Source organism: Antechinus flavipes, chromosome 1, assembly GCF_016432865.1.
Source record: "Antechinus flavipes isolate AdamAnt ecotype Samford, QLD, Australia chromosome 1, AdamAnt_v2, whole genome shotgun sequence".
NCBI classification, from domain to species: domain Eukaryota; kingdom Metazoa; phylum Chordata; class Mammalia; order Dasyuromorphia; family Dasyuridae; genus Antechinus; species Antechinus flavipes.
Genome location: NC_067398.1, coordinates 541,054,454 through 541,079,345, shown reverse-complemented (window position 1 = coordinate 541,079,345; position 24,892 = coordinate 541,054,454). Strand labels below are relative to the sequence as shown.

The 24,892-nt window shown below is 34.2% G+C and overlaps 1 protein-coding gene across 1 annotated transcript; it reads right to left on the bottom strand.

The window, feature by feature from the left end:
• Nucleotides 1-6,352: 6,352 nt before the first annotated feature.
• Nucleotides 6,353-18,598, bottom strand: PRL (prolactin). Its single transcript, XM_051974016.1, has 5 exons — nucleotides 18,571-18,598; nucleotides 15,952-16,130; nucleotides 14,403-14,510; nucleotides 11,676-11,855; nucleotides 6,353-6,825 (listed from the first exon to the last, which is right to left on the bottom strand). Exons 1-5 carry the CDS (start codon nucleotides 18,596-18,598, stop codon nucleotides 6,634-6,636), a joined length of 687 nt encoding a protein of 228 aa, XP_051829976.1. The 3' UTR covers nucleotides 6,353-6,633.
• Nucleotides 18,599-24,892: the final 6,294 nt, after the last annotated feature.

Below are 24,892 nucleotides of genomic sequence, written 5' to 3'. Positions count from 1 at the left end.
TGTGAATTTCCCTTCATTGGAGAGCTTCAATATTTTATTGAGAATGTTCAGGTTCAAAAAATGAACTCCAGATAAAACTGGTTGAAGCATCAATAGTTGATTCAATCATTTTTGATCATGTTCAATTCTTTGTGATCCCATTTGGGGTTTTCTTGGCAGAGATACTAGAGTGGTTTGTCATTTCCTACTCTAGCTTATTTTACAGTTGAGGAAACTGAGGTAAATAGGGTTAAGTGATTTGCCTAGACATAGCTATTAAGTGTCTGAGACCAAATTTGAATTAAAAAAGATGAGGCTTTCTGACTCCAGATCTCACATCCCATCCATTATGCCACCTAGTTGTCCTCCAATTATTGATAAATAAGAATTAATTTTCTAGCTTAGTTATGAATTGGAATAAAGATCCCTGGGGTCCTTTCTAACTCTGAAATTCGATGATTCTCTTTCATAATTATATCAGCTGGTCAATTTGTTCATACCCTCCTGTTTGAACCTGTCACACTCTTTCTCTTAACTGCCTTCTCTTCACTACCAGTCAGTTTACTATGTGTCCTATAAAATCCTTATCTGATCCAAAAGAAAACAAAAACTCTGGATGCATCCCATACTCAGTGACATGCTGCTAAATATTTAACAAATGGTTCTCTTAAAAAATGCACAATATACTGTTAAGTTTAATCTACATCACTAATATTTTCTTTATCACTTTTATTAAGTCTGCACAATCAACAAAACCATGCAGTAAGCCCAGATTTGTAGAGTTTGCTGTTTTCCAAGATATAAGTATTTGTATGATTTAACAAATAGATTTTCTGGAGCCAGTATGAGCTGATTCCAACCCTACCAAACTAAGGTTCATGTATGGGGGTACATGCCTGCCCCAAATAGAGGCACCCTAGTATGTCACACCCTAATGCTCATATTTTTTATTTCATCTTACCACTTGAATAAATGAAAGAAAATAAAAAAAATCATTATCATAAAAAGCATATTTTCTTTCCTTGTTCAATTATGGAAGGACATATATAAACAGAAGCATAAAGCCCTGAGGAAAGGAGGTATTGCTGGAATGTTTTCTGAGAGTCATTTTAACTTCCAAATAAAAATTATTTGAAGATACATTAAGGATATATAAGAAATATTGGAGTCTATTTGGTAATGCTCTGGATATGTTCATAGATGAAATACATACCAGCCTAAAGGAGCACAGCTGTTAATTATATTGCTTAAGTATGGGCTGATGGTTCAGCCCTATGATTCCCTAGGAGCCAAGAATGTTAGAAATAGAAGGGCATCATCTTTCCCAATTTCATTGATAATCAGGATGGGGGCAATGGGAATATTGAAAATTAGTAAAAGAGACAGTTTGCAAAAAAAAAAAAAAATACTCCTTTGAAATCACCAAAATATCCATTTGTTAAGAATCCTAAAGCTGTTTCTTTCCTGCTTAAGGCATATCTGTTTTTCTGTCACTAGCCTGAATGGCTATGCTGCTTGTTCCAAGTTCCCTAGGGGACAGCATTTATTTGTTCATTGCAATTTTATCACCTGTGCAGTGCCATATATATTTATAGCATCATTAAAGCTATAAGCCATAAATCACAGGATCTAGTCAATATGGAGGGCCACTTTTGCAATGGAAGCTATCTAAAGCTATACAAACAAATATGCAAACAAAACTTGGAAAACTGAGGTATAGATAATAATAATGTTAGCTAGCAATGATATAGCACTTGAGCATTTTCAAAATGCTTTACACTTTATCTCATTTTCCTTCTCAACTCTGGAAAGCAGGTGCTATTGTTATTCCCATTTTTCAGATGAAGAAACTGAGGTTAGAAGAGGTATAATAATTTGTAAAATATTCCATAGCTAGTAAATATCAGGGACAGGATTTGAATTTGTGACTTCTTGACTCTAAATTCAGAGCTCTGTCCATTAGAGCACCTAACTGCTTTACCTTACCAACTCCCGTCAATGCCATGGAACGCTTGTCCTTCAACAAACAATAAAAATGCTGAAATATATTTGGAGATTGAAGGAAATATTTATCAATGTTTTAAAGTAGGAGGAACAAAGTAGTAGGTGGGATGTTGAATTGTTTAAGGAATGTCTACATTTTCATAATTCCCTTTGCCTAAATAAGCATTCGATTTTTTAATGCCACTAGTCTGTAACTTGGAAACACACATGAACATCAACTTCCTCTTTCTAATGTAGATTCTTTAGATATGAGTTCCTGAAGATATTTTTTCTTTTAACAGGGTCCACCTGCCTAATTGAGCCTACTTTATGTTTATAAATAAGATTTCTTCCACCTTTTGAAAACCATGTTTGATAGATAGTAAGGAAGAATGCTGACTGGCATAATTCATTTTTATTTAGCAAAAAAATTAACCCCCCCATCCCAGAACTATATCTGAAAAGCTGTTGCAATACCATTCTCTTTACATAACTTGGACACATCATCAAAGTTTCAAAATTTCATGGATTTGAAGATGAACGGGACATGAGAAGTCACCTAGTTCACCTCTTATATTTTATAGATGAGGATACTGAGATTATGGAGGTTAAGTGACTTGATCATAAAATCATAAATTTAGAATTAGAAAAGACCTTTCAGGTTGCTTAGTCCACACTTTTCTCATTTTATGGTTGAAGAAACCAAGTCCTTTTGCTCCAAACCCAGATCTCTTTTCCATTGTATCCTAGTGTTATCAACATTCCCACAGAAGTTACTGGGGGCTTACCTAGCGCACATCCATTTGGATTTCTGATTGAACCATCCAGTTTTTTTAGGGGGAATAGAGACTGAGGGTATGATAGAAAGTCATCAGAGATGGGCCACAGTGAGTAGAGAGACCTGACTCAGACTTTGTAATGGAGAGGAGGAAGAAAAAAAAGGAGAGTGGGTCTGAATCAGGGGAGCAGGAGAGGAAGCCTGATTTGGCAAATAAAAGGGTAATCCCAGGTGCTATTTCAGCTCATCACTCCTATATGAAAGTCTGCTGGATAACTTAGATGGATGGGAACATAGATGTTTGGATTTCCTTTCTCCTTTATCTCCTTTTTAATTTCCCAGGAAAGAGAATGTTTCTCAATTATAACTCTATCACTGCTCTGTGTTTGTTTTTGCATGATTTTGCCTTGCTGTCAGTCAGACCTTTATATGGTAAACACTTCAGGGCCAGTTCCATTATGAAATGTAAATTTCTCAATAGCATTAGATTAGTTGATGATAGTATATTAAAATACAAGGCAACTAGGGATTTCTTTATTTGTGAATGCCTGTATCCATAAAGTTACATGATTTGCAAAACCAACTATTTTTAGCTTGGCCTTTCTTAGTCTTTTCATCATTTAAACTACATTTCAACATTTTTATTTGACTATTTTTCAGAGAAGTTGTGGAATGATTTCATTCTTGGAGTCAGGGGCTTGCACCATGTGACCCCCTTCACCTCAAAACTTGTCTTTACATATCCTTTCTTTCTTCAGTCTCAAAAGATGAAGTTGTGCCCCTTTTGTCTAGAATAACCTTTTTTACTTGTGCTTTTGATCCTATCACCTCTCACTGCCTCCAGGATGCTGCTCTATCAATCATTCCCTTTGTCTTTCACCATAACACTAATGGCTGACATTTTTATAGCAGTTTGAGGTTTGCAAAATGTTTCTTGTTCATGGTCTGATTTGACTTTCACAATAACTTTGAACTATAGGTACTCAATCAGGTCCATATTGCCTAAATGAAAAAAAAAATGAATCTCAGACTATGGTTGTCATGGTTGCTCAAGTAGCAGTAAATATTATAAATGGGATTTAAATAAGACTTTCTCCGGCCACCTTAGCCAGCACCATATCCACTAATCCCTCTCTTCTACTATCTTCTTTTCTCTCTGACTCCCTGAGATGCTCAGTTTTAACACATTCTTCTTGCCTTAATAGTTATTTAATTCCTTAAAAGGTGAGGAAATCTGGAGGGGAATGGCCAGTCTAGACCTGATTCTTGACCAAAGAGGAGATGAAGTGCCTGAGAAATGTGTATTCAACCCTTTAGCACTAACATTTTTATCAATACCTTGGAAGAATGCACAGATATTCTAAATGTGTAGGTGGTGCTAATCTGGAATACATAGCTACCATATTGGATTATAGTCAAGTTGCAAATTTTTTTTTAATTTTATGGGCTATGATAATATTCCAAATCTAAGAAGATAAAATTGTGTAGAGATAAATATGTAGCTTGTCATTTGAGTTAAAAAAACTTCACATTCAAGTATATGAAATAGTAAAAGGTAGACATAGATCAAAGTTCAAGTGAAAAAGATCTGTATTCCTTATCAGACTGGTTGGCCAATATAAGTCAATATGACATGACAGTCAATACTGCTAAAGCTTAATGTAGAGATAGTGTGCAGAATGTAGGAAATGATAGTCCCATTGTACATTATGAAGGATAGAGCTTATTTTCAGCATGATACTCAATTCTTGGTGCCACTTCTTGGAATAGTATTGAAAATCTGAAAAGCATTCAGAGGTCAAAAAAGGGTCTGACTGTTGTTGCTTATTGTTTTAGTCATGACTGACACTTTGGAGTTTTCTTGGCAAAGACATTAGAGTGTTTTGCCATTTTCTTCTCCAGCTCATTTTCCATATAAGGAAACTGAGGCAAATAAGACGGACTTGCCCAGAATCACACAGCTAGTATCTGAGGCCAGATTTGAACTTAGGAGGATGGCACTCCATTCATTGCACTACTTAGCTGCCCATGAGAGGTCCAGGGACAGCGCCAAAAAGAATTAACTAAAGGAACCTGAGATACACTGACCAAATAACAAAGTAACTAAACAACTAACAGGTAATGAAAGGAACTCTGAGACTGGAGGACAACCTGGTGAAGTGGTGAAATTCAGTGTGGAGAGTCCAATTCAAATCAATCCTGGCTCTGCTAGTTTTATCTTTGTGACTTTTGCTGAGTTGTTTGTTTCTATATATAAAAATGATGGAGCTGGTGAAGGGAAGGGTAAAGGATCTGTGACTTGATGAACTGAGATTTCTTCAATCCTGTAGACAAGGGCCTTTAGAAATGGCAGATGTAAGTGAGAACACAAGCCCTGTCTCCAAGGATTCAAAGTGTTGCAATGTAAGAGACGGATTCCTGTTGCTCTTCTTAGCCCTTTGGGCACTGGGTACCATGAGCTTTGAGTGGAAGTCACAGCAAAACAGATTTCAGTTTGCCATAAGGAAATTCTTCCCAACAAAGGGCTATTCAAAAGTGGAACAGACTGCCTCAGGAAATACCAGGTTTTCCCTTGCTAGCTAGAAGTCTTTCAGTAAAGATAGACCTATGATGAGGTTGTTCAGGTTCGGGCCTGCATGTCCTCAGAGGTTCCTTCTGACCCTGAAATTTTGTAATTCTTCCATGATCCCTCCTTAAACTCTTGCCATAATCTCTGCTCTATCTCATGCTTACTCTCATAAATATCTTTCCTAAAGAAAATTTTTCCTGATATCTCCAGTATTCTCTCTTTCCTCGCATTCAGAATAGCACTAATTTGGACCTCACCTCTGTATCCATCACTCTTTGCTTTTTTTTTTTCATTTTACTTATATTTAATGTCCTGTATGTTTCTTGAAAGCAGATACTGTATTATTTCTATTTCCACGTGTCTAGTATGAAATGTAGAGCCTTGCCAATGGCAGTCACTTGACAAATGGATAACTTCCAAGATCTTTTTCCTATCTTATTCCAATATTTTTTTGAAACACACACACACACAAACACACACACACACACACACACACTCACACACACACACTGTCCTGCTGGATTTGAGGTGGATCTCACCTCATGGGTCCTTAATTCAAGACAACTGGCTACAGTTATGTGCCATGACAGGCAGGCGTGCACACATACATACACACACAAATCCCACACATGGACACACACTTGATCCTTTCATCTCTTCATCTCACCTTCGAAGCATCTTGGTGCTTATATTGTTTCAAGTCTTACTGGGTAGAGGGCTACACTACTGAATGTGACTTGATTTCATAGGGCAGGCTTAATATTTGAACAATTAAGTTAGACTCACTGGACCCGAGTTGAATCCCAAACCTGCTACTTACAGCATAGGTGACCTCAGACAAGTAATTTAAGTTTCCCTCGCTTCCCTTATTTTTAAGAGGAGTCAAGTCTATTGCCCTCTGTTCCAGTTCTCAATCTATGATCTTATGATTTATCTCCATACAGAATGAGTAGGCAAGATAAGACCCCCAGATATTTGCAACACTTTATACTTTTTTTTTCCTTTGGCAATAGTTTATTTGTGTAATATGCAAAGTATGGTTCTCAATCCTTTAATGGTATAGCTAGCATGAATCATTCATTAGAAGGTAATGGCCATTTTACCACTGATTTGACATTCAATGAATTTGGGCAAATTGGCTTCATGTGTCTTTAAGATGAAGTAGCCAATTAGAGTTCTCTAGGAGTACTTGTTTTTGTTTTTAATAGGAGAACCATTTCAGAAAAGCATATATCATGAAGCATGAAAGCTAGAAAAATCTCCCTAAGGGAGGGATCAGTAAGGGCAGAGAAACTATTTGGGGGAGAACAAGGGGGATATTGGCTTAGCAGTTACTGTCATGAATGAGCCGGCATTTCAAGAGCTTCAGGTAGTTGTCAATCTTGTGTGAGTCTCTTCGCAGACAGTGCAACAAATTATAAAATGCAAAGAGACGAGCGTCCTCATCAGCCATCTGTAGGGATGGAAGTCCTGACCAGGCAGAGTAGACCTCATTTTCTCTCTCACCTGGATGAACCTAAATCACCAAAGGGACCAGGAACATTTATTAATTTTTATTTATTTCTTCTAATTTCTCCTGCTAGATTAATCAACAAAATAAAGACAAAAGATCTAAGCACAGGGAATTCTTTAGGCTAAACATGGAGTATTGGTTTAACACTGGAAGCTGTGCATTATGCTGGGAAAAAATGCCATTTTTAGAATCACAGTGCCTGAATTTAAATTCCAGATAATTATTTACTACCGTCTGAACATGTCTTAACCTCTCTAGGTCTCAGTTTCCTTAGCTGTAAAATAAGATGGTTGACCTGCCTCACTCCTAAGGCTCTATTTAAATCTAAGAGGTGAACATTATTAGTAATGGTTTTACTACCACTAAGTATCAGCAGCAAAATATCTTACTCAGTGATTTATTCTCTTTTTTATACTTATGCTTATCTGGCCTTTGTATGTTTGGAAACGAAGCTTATTTGTACAGGAGACACAGGGAACTTAGGTGAGGGTTTAAAAATATGTGTTGCTATTAAATATAAACTTCCATATTTCCATAAGAGGTCTGAAAGAGCTCTTCACTCTTATTCTATTTGGAATATGTACTGCTTGGTCCTGTTTTTCTTGTCTATTTATCTTAATTTAACTTGTGTTTTGTTGGTTTTTTAAATCCTGTTGCTATCTATTCTTTGTAGAGCACAATTCATTTGTGAAGGCGATAAGATGAAAATCCTATGAGTTTTACGGTGTTGAAGAAACTACATAATATGATAATAAGAACACTGTTCCTGGAAACAGAGGATCTAGCTTTAAACAGAGAGTCTCTGCTGTTTCTTTGATGTGTGATCTTAAGAGAAAATCACTGTCTTTCAACAAGCATTTGTTAAGCTTCTACTATCCTGTTTTAGTTTTCTTATCTGTCAAGTGAGGCTAATGATGGGGAATTCTATCTGACATGATTGTCTGAAGGATTAAAAAACATAAAATATAGGGATTCACTTTGCAAAATGAAATATCAAGGACCTTGACCTTTGACACAATTACACTTGAGACAATAAGAAAGGGCCGACATATTGTTGGAATTATAGTTTTCTGTTGTCCTTGAGACAATAGAATTGTGATTGACTAACTTAATTAGTGAGTGCAAGACTTCCAGCTACTTGTAATACAGCTGGGATGCAGGCCTTTCTCAGGGACAAATGTAATGCAAGGAAGACAGAATTACAAGTAAGTCACCCAGGAATAATAAACCTGAAAGGATGCTTTGTTCTCTGCCTGTTCCATTCTTTCTCTGTTGCTATTTTCATCTATTTTTTTCCTGTCCTTCTCTCCTCTTCCTCAGACAATTTTCTCCTGAAACATCATAGAACTTTCTATCATTACATCTTAGTCCAGATGATCCAACTATATGTGCTAAAATATGCTGTCTATAAGCAGGTCTTGGAAAAGAAAGAAGCATTCATTAGATCTACTAGTGGTGAATTCTGCCATTTTAGCTTAGAGATTAACTGTTTTACTCTCCTCATTGGCATAATTTAAAATATAATGAAAGTTTTATTTCTAATAATAATAAACATTAAAGTCTAGAAATCTGGTAATAATGATTAATAAGGCTTGTTGAAACAGTCAAGACTGAAAAGAGAAATGAGAATTTTCTAGGATAGAGATTCTCAGTCTTTTCCTAAGTACTTCATATTTTCCCCAATCCTTGAGGATCCTGGTAAATACTGGCATCAAAAATCCTGAACTTTAGTAAGTGGGGAAGGGTCCCGTAATGTATATGTTAGATTGAAGAGGTGCTAAGACAGAATAAATACTCCTGTCTTGTTAAGATTCTAGGCAAATGAAAGATAGGCTTAGTTGAGGAAGGAACTCAGTGACAGCAATAAGTTCAGAAGTTTTAAAATCTACTGGTAGAATCTAGTTCTTGGTTGGACACATCCATATTCGAGATAACTGCTTATCCTTTTCCAGGGGAAACTCAAATCTTATAAATAGGTAGACATCTAGTCCTTACCTATCTCTCAAAATGATTCCTTTGTGGAATAACTTTAAATTTTGATATATTTTTGGATATTACTATATACCTATATTTTATATATACATATATTTTAATGAATGTTTGATAAATAGGCCATAATGGGAGAGAGGAGAGAAATAGAGACAAGGAAAAAAGAAAGAAGGAAGGAAGGAAGGGAGGAAGAAAAGAGGGAGGGAAGAAGAAAGGGTGGAAGGAAGGAAAGGAGGAAGGAAGAAAAGAAGGGAGGGAAGGAAGAAAGGAGAAGGGAAGAAAGGAGGAAGGAAGGGATGGAGAAAAAAGAAAAAAGGGAGGAAGGGAGGAACGGAGAGAGGGAAGGAGAAAGGAAGGGAGGGAGGAAGAAAGTAATAAGGAAAGAAGAGAGAGAGAAAGAAAAAAGAAAAATGAAAAATAAATAAAAAATAAATAAGAAAGAGAGGAAGGAAGAAACAGAAAAAAAACAGAAAAGAAAAGGAAGAAAGAAAAAAGAATGAAATGTGGGAAAATAAAGAATACGATGAATTTGCATAACAAATTATTAGTTGATCCAATAAATATAAACTATAGTTGGAATAAAAAAAAAACAAACCTTTGTATATCTAAGCCCCTACTTTACACCTATAAAGGTTAAAATATATTTCCAGTTTGTGGAAGATATAACAAGATTGTTCTGTTGAAAAGATGGAAAGGCACATGAAACATATCATCAGTGAAGGGTGTGATAATGTGACATCATTCTCTTTATTGCCTTAATAACTATATTGTACTTTTAGACAGTGCCATTTTTCTGAAAAGCCTCAGCGAGGTCTGAAGACATTATCTCCTTAATGTTCAAAACATTTCTGTAGGCATAGGTAGACAATTCAAGTAATATTATCCCTAGCTATGGGGGGAAAGAACAAAATCCCAAAAGACTAATTCTATTATTGTTGTTTAGTAATTTTAGTCCTATTCAACTCTCTGTGACCCTATTTAGGGTTTTACTGGCAAAGATATTGGAATATATTGCTTTTTTTTCCCCTAGCTCATTTTATACATTAAGAAACTGAGGCAAATAGGATTGAGTGACTTGCCCAGGGTCACAGCTACTTAATGTTTGAAGCTGTATTTGAATTCGGATCCTTCTGACTACAGGTCTAGCACTCTATCTGTTGTACCACCTAGCTGCCAAAAAGATTGAACATATTGTATTCTTCATCCTTGAACAGAAAAATTGAAAGAGCCCCTTTACATCCCCTATTCCCCCATCTTTCTTAGTAGATAGAAACAGATATCTACTAAATCTACTTGGCAGAACCCACTCTGTTGGTTGGACACCTTATGTTTTAAGTTGTTGCTCATCCTTTCCTGGGAGTTTCAGTTTCCTAAATTTTGATATCCAGTGATAACCTGTCTTTCGAAAGTTATTCTTTTGTGGAATAATATTCAAAAATGGATATATCACTGAAAGGTTATTATTGTATGTTGCTATGTGTATTTTTATGAATGTTTCAAGGGCTGTTTGGTAAATAGGCTATGTTGAAGGGAGGAAATACAGGGACAGAAAGGGAGTAATAAAGAAAGGGGAAAGAGAAAGAAGGAAGAAAGAAAAGAAAAGAAGAAAGAAAAAGAAAGAAATGAAATAAACCTATCTTTTGTCAGTCTCTTACAATGAAGGTGATGAATGAAATGTATTTATGTTTTCACCATTTCAATTTCTTCCTCAGCCTATATGTTTCCCAGAATTGCCAACAAGAGGCAAAAGTATTCTGATAGCACCTCACTTATCCTTTCTTTCTATCCTTACTCTTTGAAGAAGAAAAAAAGAGGAATGGGACCATACTGGAGCAATGGAAGCTCTAGAAGTTCTCAGGAAGGGCCCTCAACAATAGAACCATTAAGTATTTGATATTGAATTTTGAATATCAAGTTTACTCACTTTTAAGATTTAACATCCTAGATTCTCATAAATCTATTTAAATTTTAATATAGAACTTCTTACTTTCTCTCTCTCTCTCTCTCTCTTTCTCTTTCTGTGTATATATGAGCCCTCTTGTAGTTTGGTGAAACCAGCCTACAAATTTTTAAATTATTAGAAGGAAAAAGCTAAATTTTGATTAGAAGTTAGTATATATGCATATATGTCATATATTTAAATTATTGTTGTATTACATATAGCAAATATATTTATATAAAATATATATCATATCACATATAAACATACAAATAAATAAAAATTATGTATTCAATAAATACAGAATTATGCAAATAAATGTAAAATTATATATTATATAAAGTATAAATATAATTATATATATTATAAAGTATGTGCTATAAATATATAACATCACACACACACACACATATACATTTATATATTTATAATTTCTTTCACATCCAAATTCATAGGCCTTAAAATCTATTCATAGATCTCTTTGGTAGGAGCCTTTGAACATTAGATTGAGAGCCCTTATGTGAGTGCCTTAAGCCAAATCTTGTAAAGGGTCTCCCTTTCCAACCCACCACCATCCATCCCTACAAATCCTGGTGTACTTTTCTCTACATGTAAGTCTCCAAGCAGTACAGCAGTTGCTTCTAGAGAAACTCCAGCCATTGTTGAGTGATTTGCTCAAAAGTCAGTATGTTGAGGGCAAAGTTATTAGAAAGAATCCTGATCACTAGGCTGCTGGTTTTCTACAACCTTCTATTTTTCTAGGTAGTGAGATAGTAGAAAAAAGTTGGAAAAGTATTCATACTGGGCAAAAGTTAAGGGATTCTTGTTTTCCATACCTCTCTCCAGTCGCTCCATAGCATTCTACCTTTTATTCTCATTAATGAGAAAAGAAAAGAAATAGGGAAGACAAAAGGGTTCTTCTCACCTGACCCACTATCTTTTCCATGCCCTCTAGAAGTCGTTTGTTTTGCTCCTCAATCTCCATGGCTTTCAAGAGGATGGTGTGAGGGGCTTCTTGCATACTCCGTACTTCAGTGACCAAATGGTACAGGGGTTCATTCCAGGAACGCAGGACCCCAAGCACTAGGTTTAGGAGTTGTTCATGCTGTGCAGTGATATCAAGAGGAGACCATTAAAAGTAACTCTCTGAGGAGCACAATCTTTTATCCATATGATCCCAGAATAGATTTAGGACTGAAAAAGCACATCGAGGTTAATTAACCCCCAGTCATACTGATCATAACTTAAAAAGGCCAAGGTTTCCCATTGCATCGAGGGCCATCTCTATATCTTGATCTATATCTGGGCACTGGACCCAGATGGCTCTGGAGGGGAAAAGGAGGCATGTGGCTTTGCACAGGCCTCCCTCACTTAAATTCAATTCATTTGGATATCATAACATCAACTCCCTGATATCATGGTCCTCTTCAAGAACAAAGGTTGAACAACAACCCTTCATTTAATCTTGGAGGGAGCTAAACCCCAGAGAGAAGTGACTTGCCCAATATCACAGAGGTAGGAGGGAGCTGACCTAAGATTTGAAGTCAGAATCTCTGGCTCTTGAGATAGCAATATATCTGCTGTAGATGCAGCTGCCTTGAGAATTCTAAAGTGGTTTATTATATATGAATACAATTTTAAGATTTGGAAAAATGGAAAGAAAAGAGATTTATGATAAAAAGGAAATAATTATCCTACATAAAAGAAAACTACCTCCCAGTATCAAATGAGATGATAATTTATAACAAACAGTGATGTGGATGATACATAGTAGGCAACATATAAATGTTATTGTTATAATGATAATAATAAATTATTATAATATTATATTGTCAGTTATTATAATATTAAAATTAAATTACATAAATTATAATATATAACATAAATACTATAAAACTATAGCATCATTATTATAAAATTGATTTTGATAATTATATTTTATTATTCTTATTTTTATATATTTTTTAAATTTAAAGTAAAAGAACCTAGAGTAAAAAGCACACCTCTTTCACTTTTGAGTTTCTATTTATAGGGACAAAGTAGAGAGTGAGTTTGTACCCCTGTTTGTTTTCCCTCCACACAGAACCATTCAGAATCGGGTGGATTTGCCTGTGTTTTTGGAGACCAAATATATCTTCAATACTTAAATAATTCAGAACAAGTGTAAGGTTTAGATTAAAGGAAAGGAGGATGAAGGAATTTTTATTTAGGAGGGATAAGATAAGCAATGAGAACTAGGTTTTGTTTGCTTGTTTGTTTTGTTTTTTCTGGAGAAGGAAGGAAGGAAATAAGCATTTATTAAGCACTTACTATGTATCATGTACTGTACTGAGAACTTTAACAATACATATTTCTTTTGATACTTAATCCTGGAAAGTAGGTGCTATTATCACCCCTATTTTATAGTTGAAGAAATTTAGGTAGGCAGAAGTTAGATGATTTGTCCTGGGTTACACAGCTAAGGTCCTGACTCTAGATCCCTCTACTGCCTCATTTAGTTGCCCACCTGGAGAGATAAGGAGATCCTTCCAGTCTGGTTGAAGAGTCTGATTTCAGGAAGCCAAGGTCACCTCCACACTACAAGGAGGCATTGTAGTGAATCTTTAGTGGACCTGGTTATGACTATTTCTATTATGTCACTCAATCATTTCCTGATAAATATTTCTCTCCATAAACACTTATCTTGTAAATAGTAGGTCCCAGAAGATCTTTCCAGGTTTACCTCTATGATCCTACAGTTTAAAATACAATGTAGAGATATACACGGAGAAAAGATCAAAGACTAGAACAAAATATAGTGCTTCACAGATGAAGTAAAAAAAAAAAAATCAGGGGTAACAAATGATCTCAGATACAGCAAAAGCAAAAATAGATCTAGTTGAAAGTGGCAAGAAAGAAAATTACATTTTGCTAAAAAAATACCATAGAGAATAATGTTAATACTAAACAAATATGCCCCAAGTAGTATAACATCCAAATTCTTAAAGGAGAAGTTAAATGAGTTACAGGAAGAAATGAGCAGCAAACTAATCCTAGTGGGAGACCTTAAACCTCCCCCTCTCAGGAATAGAAAAATCTAACACACAAAACAAATAAACAAAAAAGAAGTTAAGGAGGTGAATAGAATTTTAGAAAAGTTAGATATAATATATATCTGGAAAAAATTCAATGGGGATAAAAAGGAATATAGCTCTTTCTCAGTGGTATCTAGCATCCAAAAATTGATCATTTATTAGGACATTATAACCTTTATCAGATTGCTTGCTATCATGGGGATGGGGGAAGGAAAAAGAGAAAAAAAATTAGAAATCAAAATTTTACAAAAATGAATGTTGTGAACTATCTTTACTTATAATTGGAAAAAATAAAATATTATTAAGTAAAAAAAAAAACTACTTATAATTATGTAAATTAACAGTGCAGTGAAAATTATTCTGGATTTGGAATAATAAACCTTGAGTTCAAATCTTGGCTCTGCCTCTCTCTATTCATGCGACTTTAAACAAGTCATCCTTGGGGCTTCGGCTTTGTCATTGCTACAATTTATGAGTTAGATGGGATGATTTCCAAGCTCTTTTCTGGTTCTAAATCTATGATCCTCTGATGTGTTTCTCTGCATTGTCCCTATTTAAAAATTGGAAATAGGACTCACGTGGATTTGCTGAGCTTGCTCTTTGTCTTCAGGAGTAGAAAGAGAAGAAGTATGGCAGCTATTGATGGCCTTGGTTATGAATCCTCTTCCCTGGGCATACCGTTCATCCTACAAGTATCCAAAAAAATTTATTAGTATTGGTTTTTAATGTACCAAATGAAATGATTAGTAGCTTAGTAGCTATTAGTCTATTAATCTGGCAATTGTTTTTAGGATACAGTGAAGAAATTTAAACAAAAATAAATAAATTAGATAATTTTTCCAACTTATTTTGCTATTATCTCCATATTTTCATTTTTTGTTCACCCAAACACCAAATCTAAGATTGCTGTTAGGATGTAGGAATTAATGGCTTTTCAGTGTATGACTGCTGAATTAAGTTTTATTATTGTTGATGATTATGAAACAATATAGAAAGGATAGAGGCAGGTGAGGCAAACATTTTCAGCAAATGATTATCAAAAACAGTAATTGTAAAGATGGAAAAAATAAGATGTAGATAAAATATCTTCAAAATAAATTCACTTTTATCAAAATTTAGCAAAAATATGAAACTTTAAGACTTGGAAGAGAAAAAGAAGATTGGAGAGAGAGACAGAGAGAGAGAGAGAGAGAGAGAGAGAGAGAGAGAGAAAGAGAGAGAGAGAGAGAGAGAGCATGAGAGAGAGAGAGAAACATAGAAAAAGACAGAAACAGAGAGAGACAGAGAGAGAGAAAGAGGAGGTAGAAGAAAAGCATGGAACTATGAATAGTCATTTGGTAAATTTTGAATTTAATTTTCATGTGGATATTACTGAATTCAATGAAAAAATAAAACATGATATTGTTTGACTTGCCAAAAGTGGTAATGTAGACTTATAAAGAGTGCTCAGAGAGAGAACAAAGCTTTCTTTCCTACCTCTATTATTAATAACCCTAGCTAACCCTAATATTGTAATTAGAAAACTTTTTTTTAAGAACTGTGGTTCTTAATGTTTTTGGATTTGTAATATCTCATTACTTTTTGATTTCCTGACATCCTTTCTTCCCTCCTCCTGGCTATGGAAATATTCTGTGTCATATAAAAAGCGAATTAAATAAAATTTGTGTTAAATTTTATTAAATCCCTCCAGATTAATCAATAATTTACAATTAATTTATTATATTATTATTATAAATATGATATATTTATAATTATATTATCATTATTATATATTATTATATTATAATTATATTATTATAATAAATATAATATTATTATTATAAATTTCACTAATTTATTAAGGAATGTCCAGATTTTCACAAAAGCAAGTGTGTATTATTAGATATAACAGCTGGGAATAGAGGTGGTAAATGGTAGAGGGAAATCCATTTAACTGAATAAACATAAACAGGTGGCTACCATAACTTCAAAACAGCCTTAATCTTTCTAGTGGCCCTATTCTTAGAATTATTCATAGATGTGTCTCATTGACAATTTTCTACTTGTGGGGTTTTTGTTTGGTGTTTTAAAGTTCAGTTATCACAGAGTTCAGATGAAGGGTCATTCAGGGATGGAATAGATACTTACAAATTCATTGAACATTTCTGAGGAAAGAGAGTGGATATAGTGAGAGAGCATGACTGCACGGTCAAAAAGGTCGCTGAGGGACACCTGGCAGTTGACAGCCCCACTGGGACAGATGGGCAGAGATTCCACGCTCCTTGACAGGAGCAGGTTTAACATTAGCAGCAGTAGCAGTAATGATCCTGCATGGGTGAAAATGGACATGTTAAAAATTATCTATCCAGAAGACATTATTGAAAGTAATGGAGTCATATAGAGTGTTATCTCTTACCAATGAGTTCTGCTTTATGATTTGGTACTGTAATAGCTGGGGGAAAAGCCAACACCTTCTACTGTGTAAATTTAGATCTATAATTATATTTGCACATATATACAGTTTGAGAAGTAGGTCACTCCTTGCATTTTTTTTATTGCTCCCAAGAGTGCTTCTATTCTTTGCAAACATTTGGAGCTTAAATTAATTTTGAGGCAGGGTGTCCAGGTCATTCTCTTAAGATAGTTTAATGTCCTGGGAATTCCTGCAGAAAATTTCCAGCAGCTGTGCTATGTAGCTATTTGCAACTTTTAACACTTTATTTTCCAATTCCTGCATCATTTAAGTTTTATAAAATGAAGAGGGATTAGGATAACCAACCTGCTTATTTTATCTTAAAAACCAAGGGGAATAATCATCATATAATTCATGTTGTTTTTTAGTGATATTATCAACTACAATCCACTGGGACTTAGTCCCTCTTCCTATTATAGACATGGCCCTAAACCTTGCTTATAAGTGGTTAGAACTGGGTTGAATGGAATGCATGAGAGATCCTAGTAGGTCACAGATTATTAGAAAGGTCACTGATATTACATGAAAAAGGCAAAATGTTAGTTTATATCATATGCCAGAAATTCTAAAAAACTGAGTATTTTCATTTTTTTGTACAGTTGAAATATTCTGCTTCCTAAATAGCCAGCAAAAGAGGGATATATGCTTCAGAGGGAGATGGGAGGAAAAAAGAGAGTGGCAAAAATGACTTAAAAATACATGGGAAATGATATTAGGAGTAGATGTTAACAGGAATTGTTGAATTTCTTTTAAAAGAATATAGATGTACCATCAAAACAAGATTGCTTCATAATTTTAGTGATATTTATCCATAAAAACATCTGATAAATTAATATTTTTATCCAAAATAGAAGTTTCCAAGAGATATACTATAGATGGTGGAAAATGTCCTAGAAAAAGTTACATAAATACAAAAAATTTATATTTGGAAAATCCTTCAGTATGCAAAAGGCATTAAGAAGAGGCTCACTATGTTGTAAAATTGAGACTTTTCAGTGCAGGGAGGATGACCCACAAAAGGATTTTTTATTTCTCAAAAGCTTGAAATTTCCCAGATGATAATTTAGCCTACATATATTACATATAAAGAAGAAGTTTTCTAGCAATTTAGTATATATAACATATATTGCAGAGACAATGGAAATATGGAACTCAAGAAATGTACAATTAGTACCTATTTCTAACTTCTATACTTTCACTGATACATTAATCTGTTAACTTTTAGCTGGCATCTGTTTTGATAGGAAGATGATCCAGGTGTTTGGTTTCACTGGTATTGAGAACTTCTGGCATAGGAAACACCTTCTATGGATGCAGTTTGACAGCTTATCTATCACATAGTCTTGGACAGTTGGTTGGGGTAGTATGAGGTTAAATAAATAACTTGCCAGTGATCATGTAGCTAATTTGTGTCAAGGACAGGATTTGAACCCAGATCTAACTGAAGGTAAGTTTTTACTGACTCAAAGGCCTTTATTTCATGACTTCATCAAACTGCTCCTTATTTAGCTCTCTTTTTTTGGACTGTGATTTTATTGGTATAATGCATCTCTGAAAAAGAAAATTCCTCTACCACAGAGTAATAGCTGTTGAAATACAGATAAAAATAGATTAGGCTAATTTCATCAATTTTTATTTTCTTGCTAATTAGCCAGCAAACCAGAAAAAACTTCAATAGTTACTTGCTGTTCAAGGTGACAAACAATTTGAGTGAAATTATGATGATTGTGCAAAGGAAACATATAGATATGTTAAATCTATATGAGTATAAGAGAATTGGGTTTAATGGAAAGTTTCAGTCCCTCACATTTACTGTGGCTAATACTCCTTACATCAAAGATGTTGAGGAGATAGAGCTTCATTTCTTACTTATGGATCATGGAATATAGGGAATCATGAATCTAGATTGGTGAGGGTCTTTATAGCTTGTCTAGTTTGACCCCCTCGTTTTATGGATGAGCAAACGAGCTCAGAAAGGTTAAAAGATTAAGATGTTAAGCTTATATCCTCAGTCAAATGAAGAGGTAGAACATTGTTTGAATTCTTCATTAACTCCAAATACAGCAATCTTTCCAATGTACTCAAATTAAAGCAATTTATTAGTAAAGTCCTATTTTACATAGTTATATAGACTCATATTTTGACTGCTGAGTGAAGAGTAGACAACATGTATCTAGATTATAGTCCTAAAGACCCTAATCAATACTGCATTTCCCAAATATAAAAAAAGATGGAGTTGTTAAGAAAAATGAAAGAAGTCAATAATTGGGATATTTGAGAAGAATTGTACTTACCTTTCAACGGTGACCTTTTGGTGTACATGATGGTGACTGTGGCTTGCACTGTGTTCCACCAGGAGTTGGTGATCCTATAGTTTCTTGTTCCACAGATAGTGCTTTATAAGGGCTCAGGAACTCATACTACATATGTTAATCAAGTTATTCCCAACCCTTACCTGGTCATACACTCTCGTCATTGAGATTATACACATAATTATAAACATCAAATGGTATTTTATTTCCTATTCATATTCAGGAAGACATATTGGTCAGAAATTGACATCCTAGGAAAGATTTTGATTAATTAATTTCAGTGTACTGTCTTGGACTAGGAGCGTAGGTGGGAAATGAGAAGAATCAAGAGAACTGTGAAATCTGGTGTTTAGGATAGGACATAATAAATGGAACAGAGGTCATTTAGGTAACTACCTACCTTCATTTTCTTTATTATTTCTTGGACGTTGTGTCCTTTCTCATTTCCTCTTAGATGATGATGCCATAGTCTTAGATACTACTGAAAGGGTTTTTTCTTCCTGCCAAAATTGAGTCAGAGTGAGTGAATCCATATATGAAGATTCCAAAATTCTGATACCTTTGAGTGGAAGTTAGTTAAGTAGAACAGATAAAAAAAAATGAAAAGTCAAAGGACAAAAAGCTAGTGAAGAGTGAAAGAGAACAACTGAAAATAAGCTTGGGAAGATCATGTAGGATTTAGTGGAAAAAAAGTAGGGAAGCAATCATGTTGATCATGTTGGTTGGTGAAAAAGGAAAGAAAACATGGCATCTAAAAAAGTTATATCACATAATTTGATATGGATTGTATTTATACAAATATAGAATTTTAGTATTGAAAGACCAAATATTCCAACTCATATCTAATAGAAACTTCTGAAATATACCTAAAAAGGGTTACCCAATATATACTTGAAGATCTTCAGAAAGAGAGAATACACTACCTCCTAAGATGACCCATTCATCTTCTGAACACCTTTAATTTGTGTGTGTGTGTGTGTGTGTGTGTGTGTATTGTGGGTCCTTTGACAGCTTAAGATTTGGGAATCTCTTCTCAAAACATTTTTAAGTGCCTAAAATAAATTACATATTATTACAAAGGAAACCAATTTCAATTATATTGAAATACAGTAATTTAAAACTACCTTAACACTCACAGATCCTCTCCTCTTTTTTATTTTTTTTATTATTAACAAGTTTTCTATATATCTAGCTTGAAATTTCCTTTTCACAACAAATGTAATGCTTCATATAGATGCTTCAAATACTTGAAGGCATCATCATATACACCTTAAATTTCTTTCATCTCCAAATGAAATCCCCAGTTATATCAAGTGATCCTCAAATGTCTAAGTTTTGAGGCTCTTAACTATACTTATTGCCCCCCTGTTCCTAAAATGTAGTACCTAGAAGTGAGAATAACATTTCACATGTGGCTTGATATGGGTAGAGTGTTATTAATATTCTTTCTCACTGTCTCTCTCGCTTCAGATCAAATGAGTTATCTTGATTGCTTTATTACTTCATTGATCAGTCACAACCATGGGAAAAGGGAATGCTACCATGAATAGAAGAGAGAATAACAAAGGGCAGAGGAAAGAAAAAACTACTCAAAGATTACTTTGATACATGTTTTGGATATATTTGATATATTCTCAAGTATTTTTTTTTTACTGTCCACTATATTTAAAAGGCAACTAAATGGTTCAGTAGAGAGAATGTAGGCCTGAAGTCAGTAAGAATCATCTTATTGAATTTAAACCTTATTGAATTTAAATCTAGTCATTTACTAGATGTGTAACCACAGGGCAAGTCATGTAACTGTGTTTGCCTCAATTTTCTAATCTGTAAAATGAAGGAAATAGCAAACCATTCCAGTATTTTTGCCAAAAAAACCCCAAATGTCATCATGAAAAGTCAGTTGAACTGAAAATGACCGAACAACCAAGCAATAGCCTAAGCTACATGTGATAAAGATTTGAACTCATGTATTGGCTGTTTGAGCAGGAAGAAGACAGATTTGAGGAATGTTGTAGAGGTAGAAATGGCAAATCATTTTATTTCTGAAATATCCCTTTTCTCATCTCTAAAATGAGGGTGCTTAACTAGATTATATATAAGTTCTAAATCTTTTTATTTTAAATAATACTCTTGGTTAATTTCCTCATAATGTCAAATGAGAGGCAATGTTTGATTAAAGAGAAGAAAGATTTAAAAATAAGGCTAGAACAAATTAAGATAGAAAGTGGGTGACGTGCGAACAGTTGGAAAAAAATTTAGAAAATCATTGAATTTTGAATAAAGTAAGCCTTTTGCATTAGTTAGATATTGCAATATCCTGTTAACAGGAAACATGGCATGATGAAGCAACAAGGAAGCAGGCAAATGAATTTAAGCAGACCCAGATCCATCAATTGGCCATCATTGAATAAACACAACTTGTTTTTTTCTAGGTAATGCCTACTGTAGAATTCAATAGAAACCACGGTATCTTTATCCTTTAAAATACATTGCCTGTTCTTTGGGAAGTTTCCTCATTCTTAAATTCTTAGGAAAGAAATGGGATGCAGGTATACATTCATTTGTCACATAACTCAACTCTTCTAATGGCACAGTTCCAGGTATAAGCAGATAACTAGGATCCACTTATTTTTCTTAATCCAGTTTTTGGATATACCTAGCCTATAAATCACTCCTCTTCATAGCATGGCTAGCCAAAAATCTAGATGCACCTAAGCTTCATTCTGTTCTCTCTGAAGCAATTAAAAATTGAGCTTCTCTGTGAAGTTAGCCTATTATAATTATGATCACCAGATCCACACCAGAGCAATTAGTCAGATAGTTGCTATAGAATGGCTGTAGCCTAGGAACTATAGTGATAGTAAGCACCTTAGAAATAGATAGCTTGATTGCCAAGTAGATAATAACCTTATTCTTTATTTTTAATTACCTCATTCCTCATTGCCCACTGCAAAGGCTTATGGACATAGAGACATTGAAGGACATACCTGATCCTCTGTGCAACTCACGTGGGCTTATAGCAGGTTATCTGAAATGAAGTAGGTCATTAAATACTTAGTTCTTATTCATTACACTCATTTAATTTAGGAGACTGTTAATGGATAAATGGAATGGAGGAACAAATGAGAGATCAAGAATTTATTATTTTATTCATATGGGGGCCACTGGATTGCTGGAAAAGAGAAAGAGGTGGAGGTCTACCATAGGTTTGGAATGACTCACTCGCTTCCCCCCTCTAAAACAGAGAGAAGAAGGAAATAGAACTTGGATATATCATGTCAAAGATGGCTAAGATGGAATATTTTACACAGATAGCTTTGAAAGCCAAGTTCAACGCCATAACTTGTAAAGGGCCATAAATATAGTTGTTCCATTGTTTCAGTCATATCTCACTCTATCTGTCCCCCAGGCTATTGCAATAGCCTCCTAATTGATCTCTTTCTCATGTCTCCCACTCTGATCCATTTTCTACATGGCCACCAAAGTGATTTTCCTAATGCAAAAATTTGATCGTGTCATTTGTTCATTAAACAATCTTTGGTTCCATAGTCTATAAGATTAAACACAGATTTCTGGTAGGCATTTAAAGCTCTTTATAACCCAGCCTTGATCTATCTTCCTATCTTTCTATTTACATTACACTTTACTTCCCTTCATACATTCTATAGTCAAATCAAATTGCACTGCATTTCTGGTCTCCTTGACTTTGCACAAGCTATCCCCTATGGCTAGAATGTATTTCCTCCTCACCCCTTTCTCTTTGAATCCCTAACTTCCATCAAGACAGCCCCAATTCCATTTTCTGATTAATCTTTCCTGAGTCTGCACAGTATTTTCCCTCTTCATCCCAAATGATTTGGTACTGATTTATATTGTATAATGTATTTGTGTTTTGTTGTTTCACTCATATCTGATTCTTCACAACGTTGTTTGGAGTTTCATTCCTAAATATATAAAAAAAAAAATTTTCCCCTTTCCTTACAAATAAGCTCCATTGGGGTAGGGCTTGTTGTGGAATTAAAAGGCTTTGTAAAAGATGGGATTTTTCATTGGGATTTAAAGGAAATCAGGAAGTAAATCTTAATCCTTAACAAATTCTAGGTGATTGATTGATTGAATAAATTAGCCAAGATGATAGAAGGAATTATGATTCAGAGCTAGGTCTTAGAGGGCCAAATCCAGGGCCTTCTTCACCATTCTTACAATCTACCTTTATTTAGGATAATCAAGGATTTTTTATTGTTTTCCCCTTGTACTCTAGAAGTTAGTAATTAATTTATCTTACCTTAATGGCTCCAATATTAGCAAATTTCCTAATCTAAATTAGGAATCTTACAGTTATCAGTTTTAATCATGATCACAAAATATTCTCTCTTAACCTCCTTGTAGTATCGATCCCCAACCATAATCTTCTTAAGGGTACCTATTTCTTACAAGTTTATTTTGGAGAGTTTATAATTTTGTCAAAGAATCTTATCTGAATCTGTACAATGGTCTAGGAGACAGCATAGGATGACTTTACGTAACAAGTGGGGAGGAGATAAAGAACAGGTAGTTTAAGAGGCATAAGAAAAACGCTAATTACTTGTTTTCTCTATTCTCTTTAGAATTGACTTTAATCATCTTTAATAATTGTTTTTTCAAAGACATGGTGATCAGAACATTAGCTTTTGTGGATATTTTCCTTCTCTTCTTCAATAAATCTACTCTCACTGATGTGGATATAATATCCATCAGGATGTTGAATACAACTCACCATGCTTTCTTATCCTTTGTCATGTTATTTTATCATTAGATTCTCTGTGATCCTCTACAATATTCTATGATTGATGAGAAAAGAATATGCAGAAGCTTCTTCTGAGTTTTTTAGAGGTGATATCTTGGCTTTGGGCATTTTATTTCTCTGTCCCCCATTCTTGATATGTTCTCCCCTCTCAATTCCACCTACTGACTTCCTGATTTCCTTTCAGTCCAACTGAAAAAAAATCCTATCTTTACAAAGCCTTTTAATTCCCAATTTCTTTTAATCCCAGAGCTTTCCCTCTATTAATTATTTCCTATTCATCCTAGATATAGCTTGTATGTATTTGCATGTTTTCCCTCCATTAGATTGTAAGCTTTTTTAGAATAGGATTCTTTTGCCTTTGTGTATGTGTATCTTCAGCTCTTAACAAAGAGCCTAAAATATAAGAACTATTAAAAATGTTTATTGATTCATTGATCTGGCAGAGTGAGCCAAACACTTTTTTTGAAATCAGAAAGAATTGAATTCAGCTCCTACTTCAGACACTTTCTGTATCATCTTAGACAGTATGATTTTCTCAGCCTTAGTTTTCAAATCTGTAAAACAGGGATAATAATAGCATCTATTTCTCATAGTTTTAAGAATTAAATATGTTAAGGCATACATAAAATGCTTTGTGGAACTTAAAAGTGTAGCATAAAATGAATTACTACTATTTTCTGGATATGGCTATATTATTCATGCCATAACTGCCATTACATGATTAGGGCATTCATTTTTAGATATAGTAAGATTGGGATTAGCATGAACATGATGGAATGTATTCAAATTCACATTATTTAAAGTTATAATTATGTAAAACATAGTGATTGATTCTAGCCCAATTTCAAATATGAAGTTCAAATTCAAATAATACAAACACTTCACAGAACTTTTTATTCATATTAATCAGGACCTAATTGTAGTACATATATCCTATTATATCCCTTATGCTACCTCTGAAAATATGCTGGTAATATATGTACTTCTCCATTGTTCTTTTGGTCACTTTCCTTTTTTCAGATTTTTTTCTTTTTTCTTTTTTTTTTTTTTTTTTGCTGAAGCAATTGGGATTAAGTATTAATTGTCTAAGGTCATATTTGAACTCAGGTCCTCCTGACTTCAGGGCTGGTGCTCTATCGTCTGCACCACCTAGCTGCCCCTTGTGTTATTCAAATGGATTTTTTTTTTAAAGTCCAGTCATGTGCCTAAACTTGGAATAAAAAATTTTAAATAGTCATTGTTTTAATCGAAAATAAAGCATGTCATATTTGGAAGTGAGAGAATGGATACACATTATGTTGAGACATTTGAATGACTACATTTAATCTAGATTAATATATCAAAGATTTAATGCATCAAGGGAACAGCTGTTGGATTTGAGCACTTCAGAGAATCCTCCAATATGACTTATTATTTCATTTGGTTCAATTGACTTCTGTCATACTATGACAATCAAACAAGTAGAGGTTGCATGGTGTAGTGGAAAGAAAATAAATGTATTCTTAGAACTATCCCAAG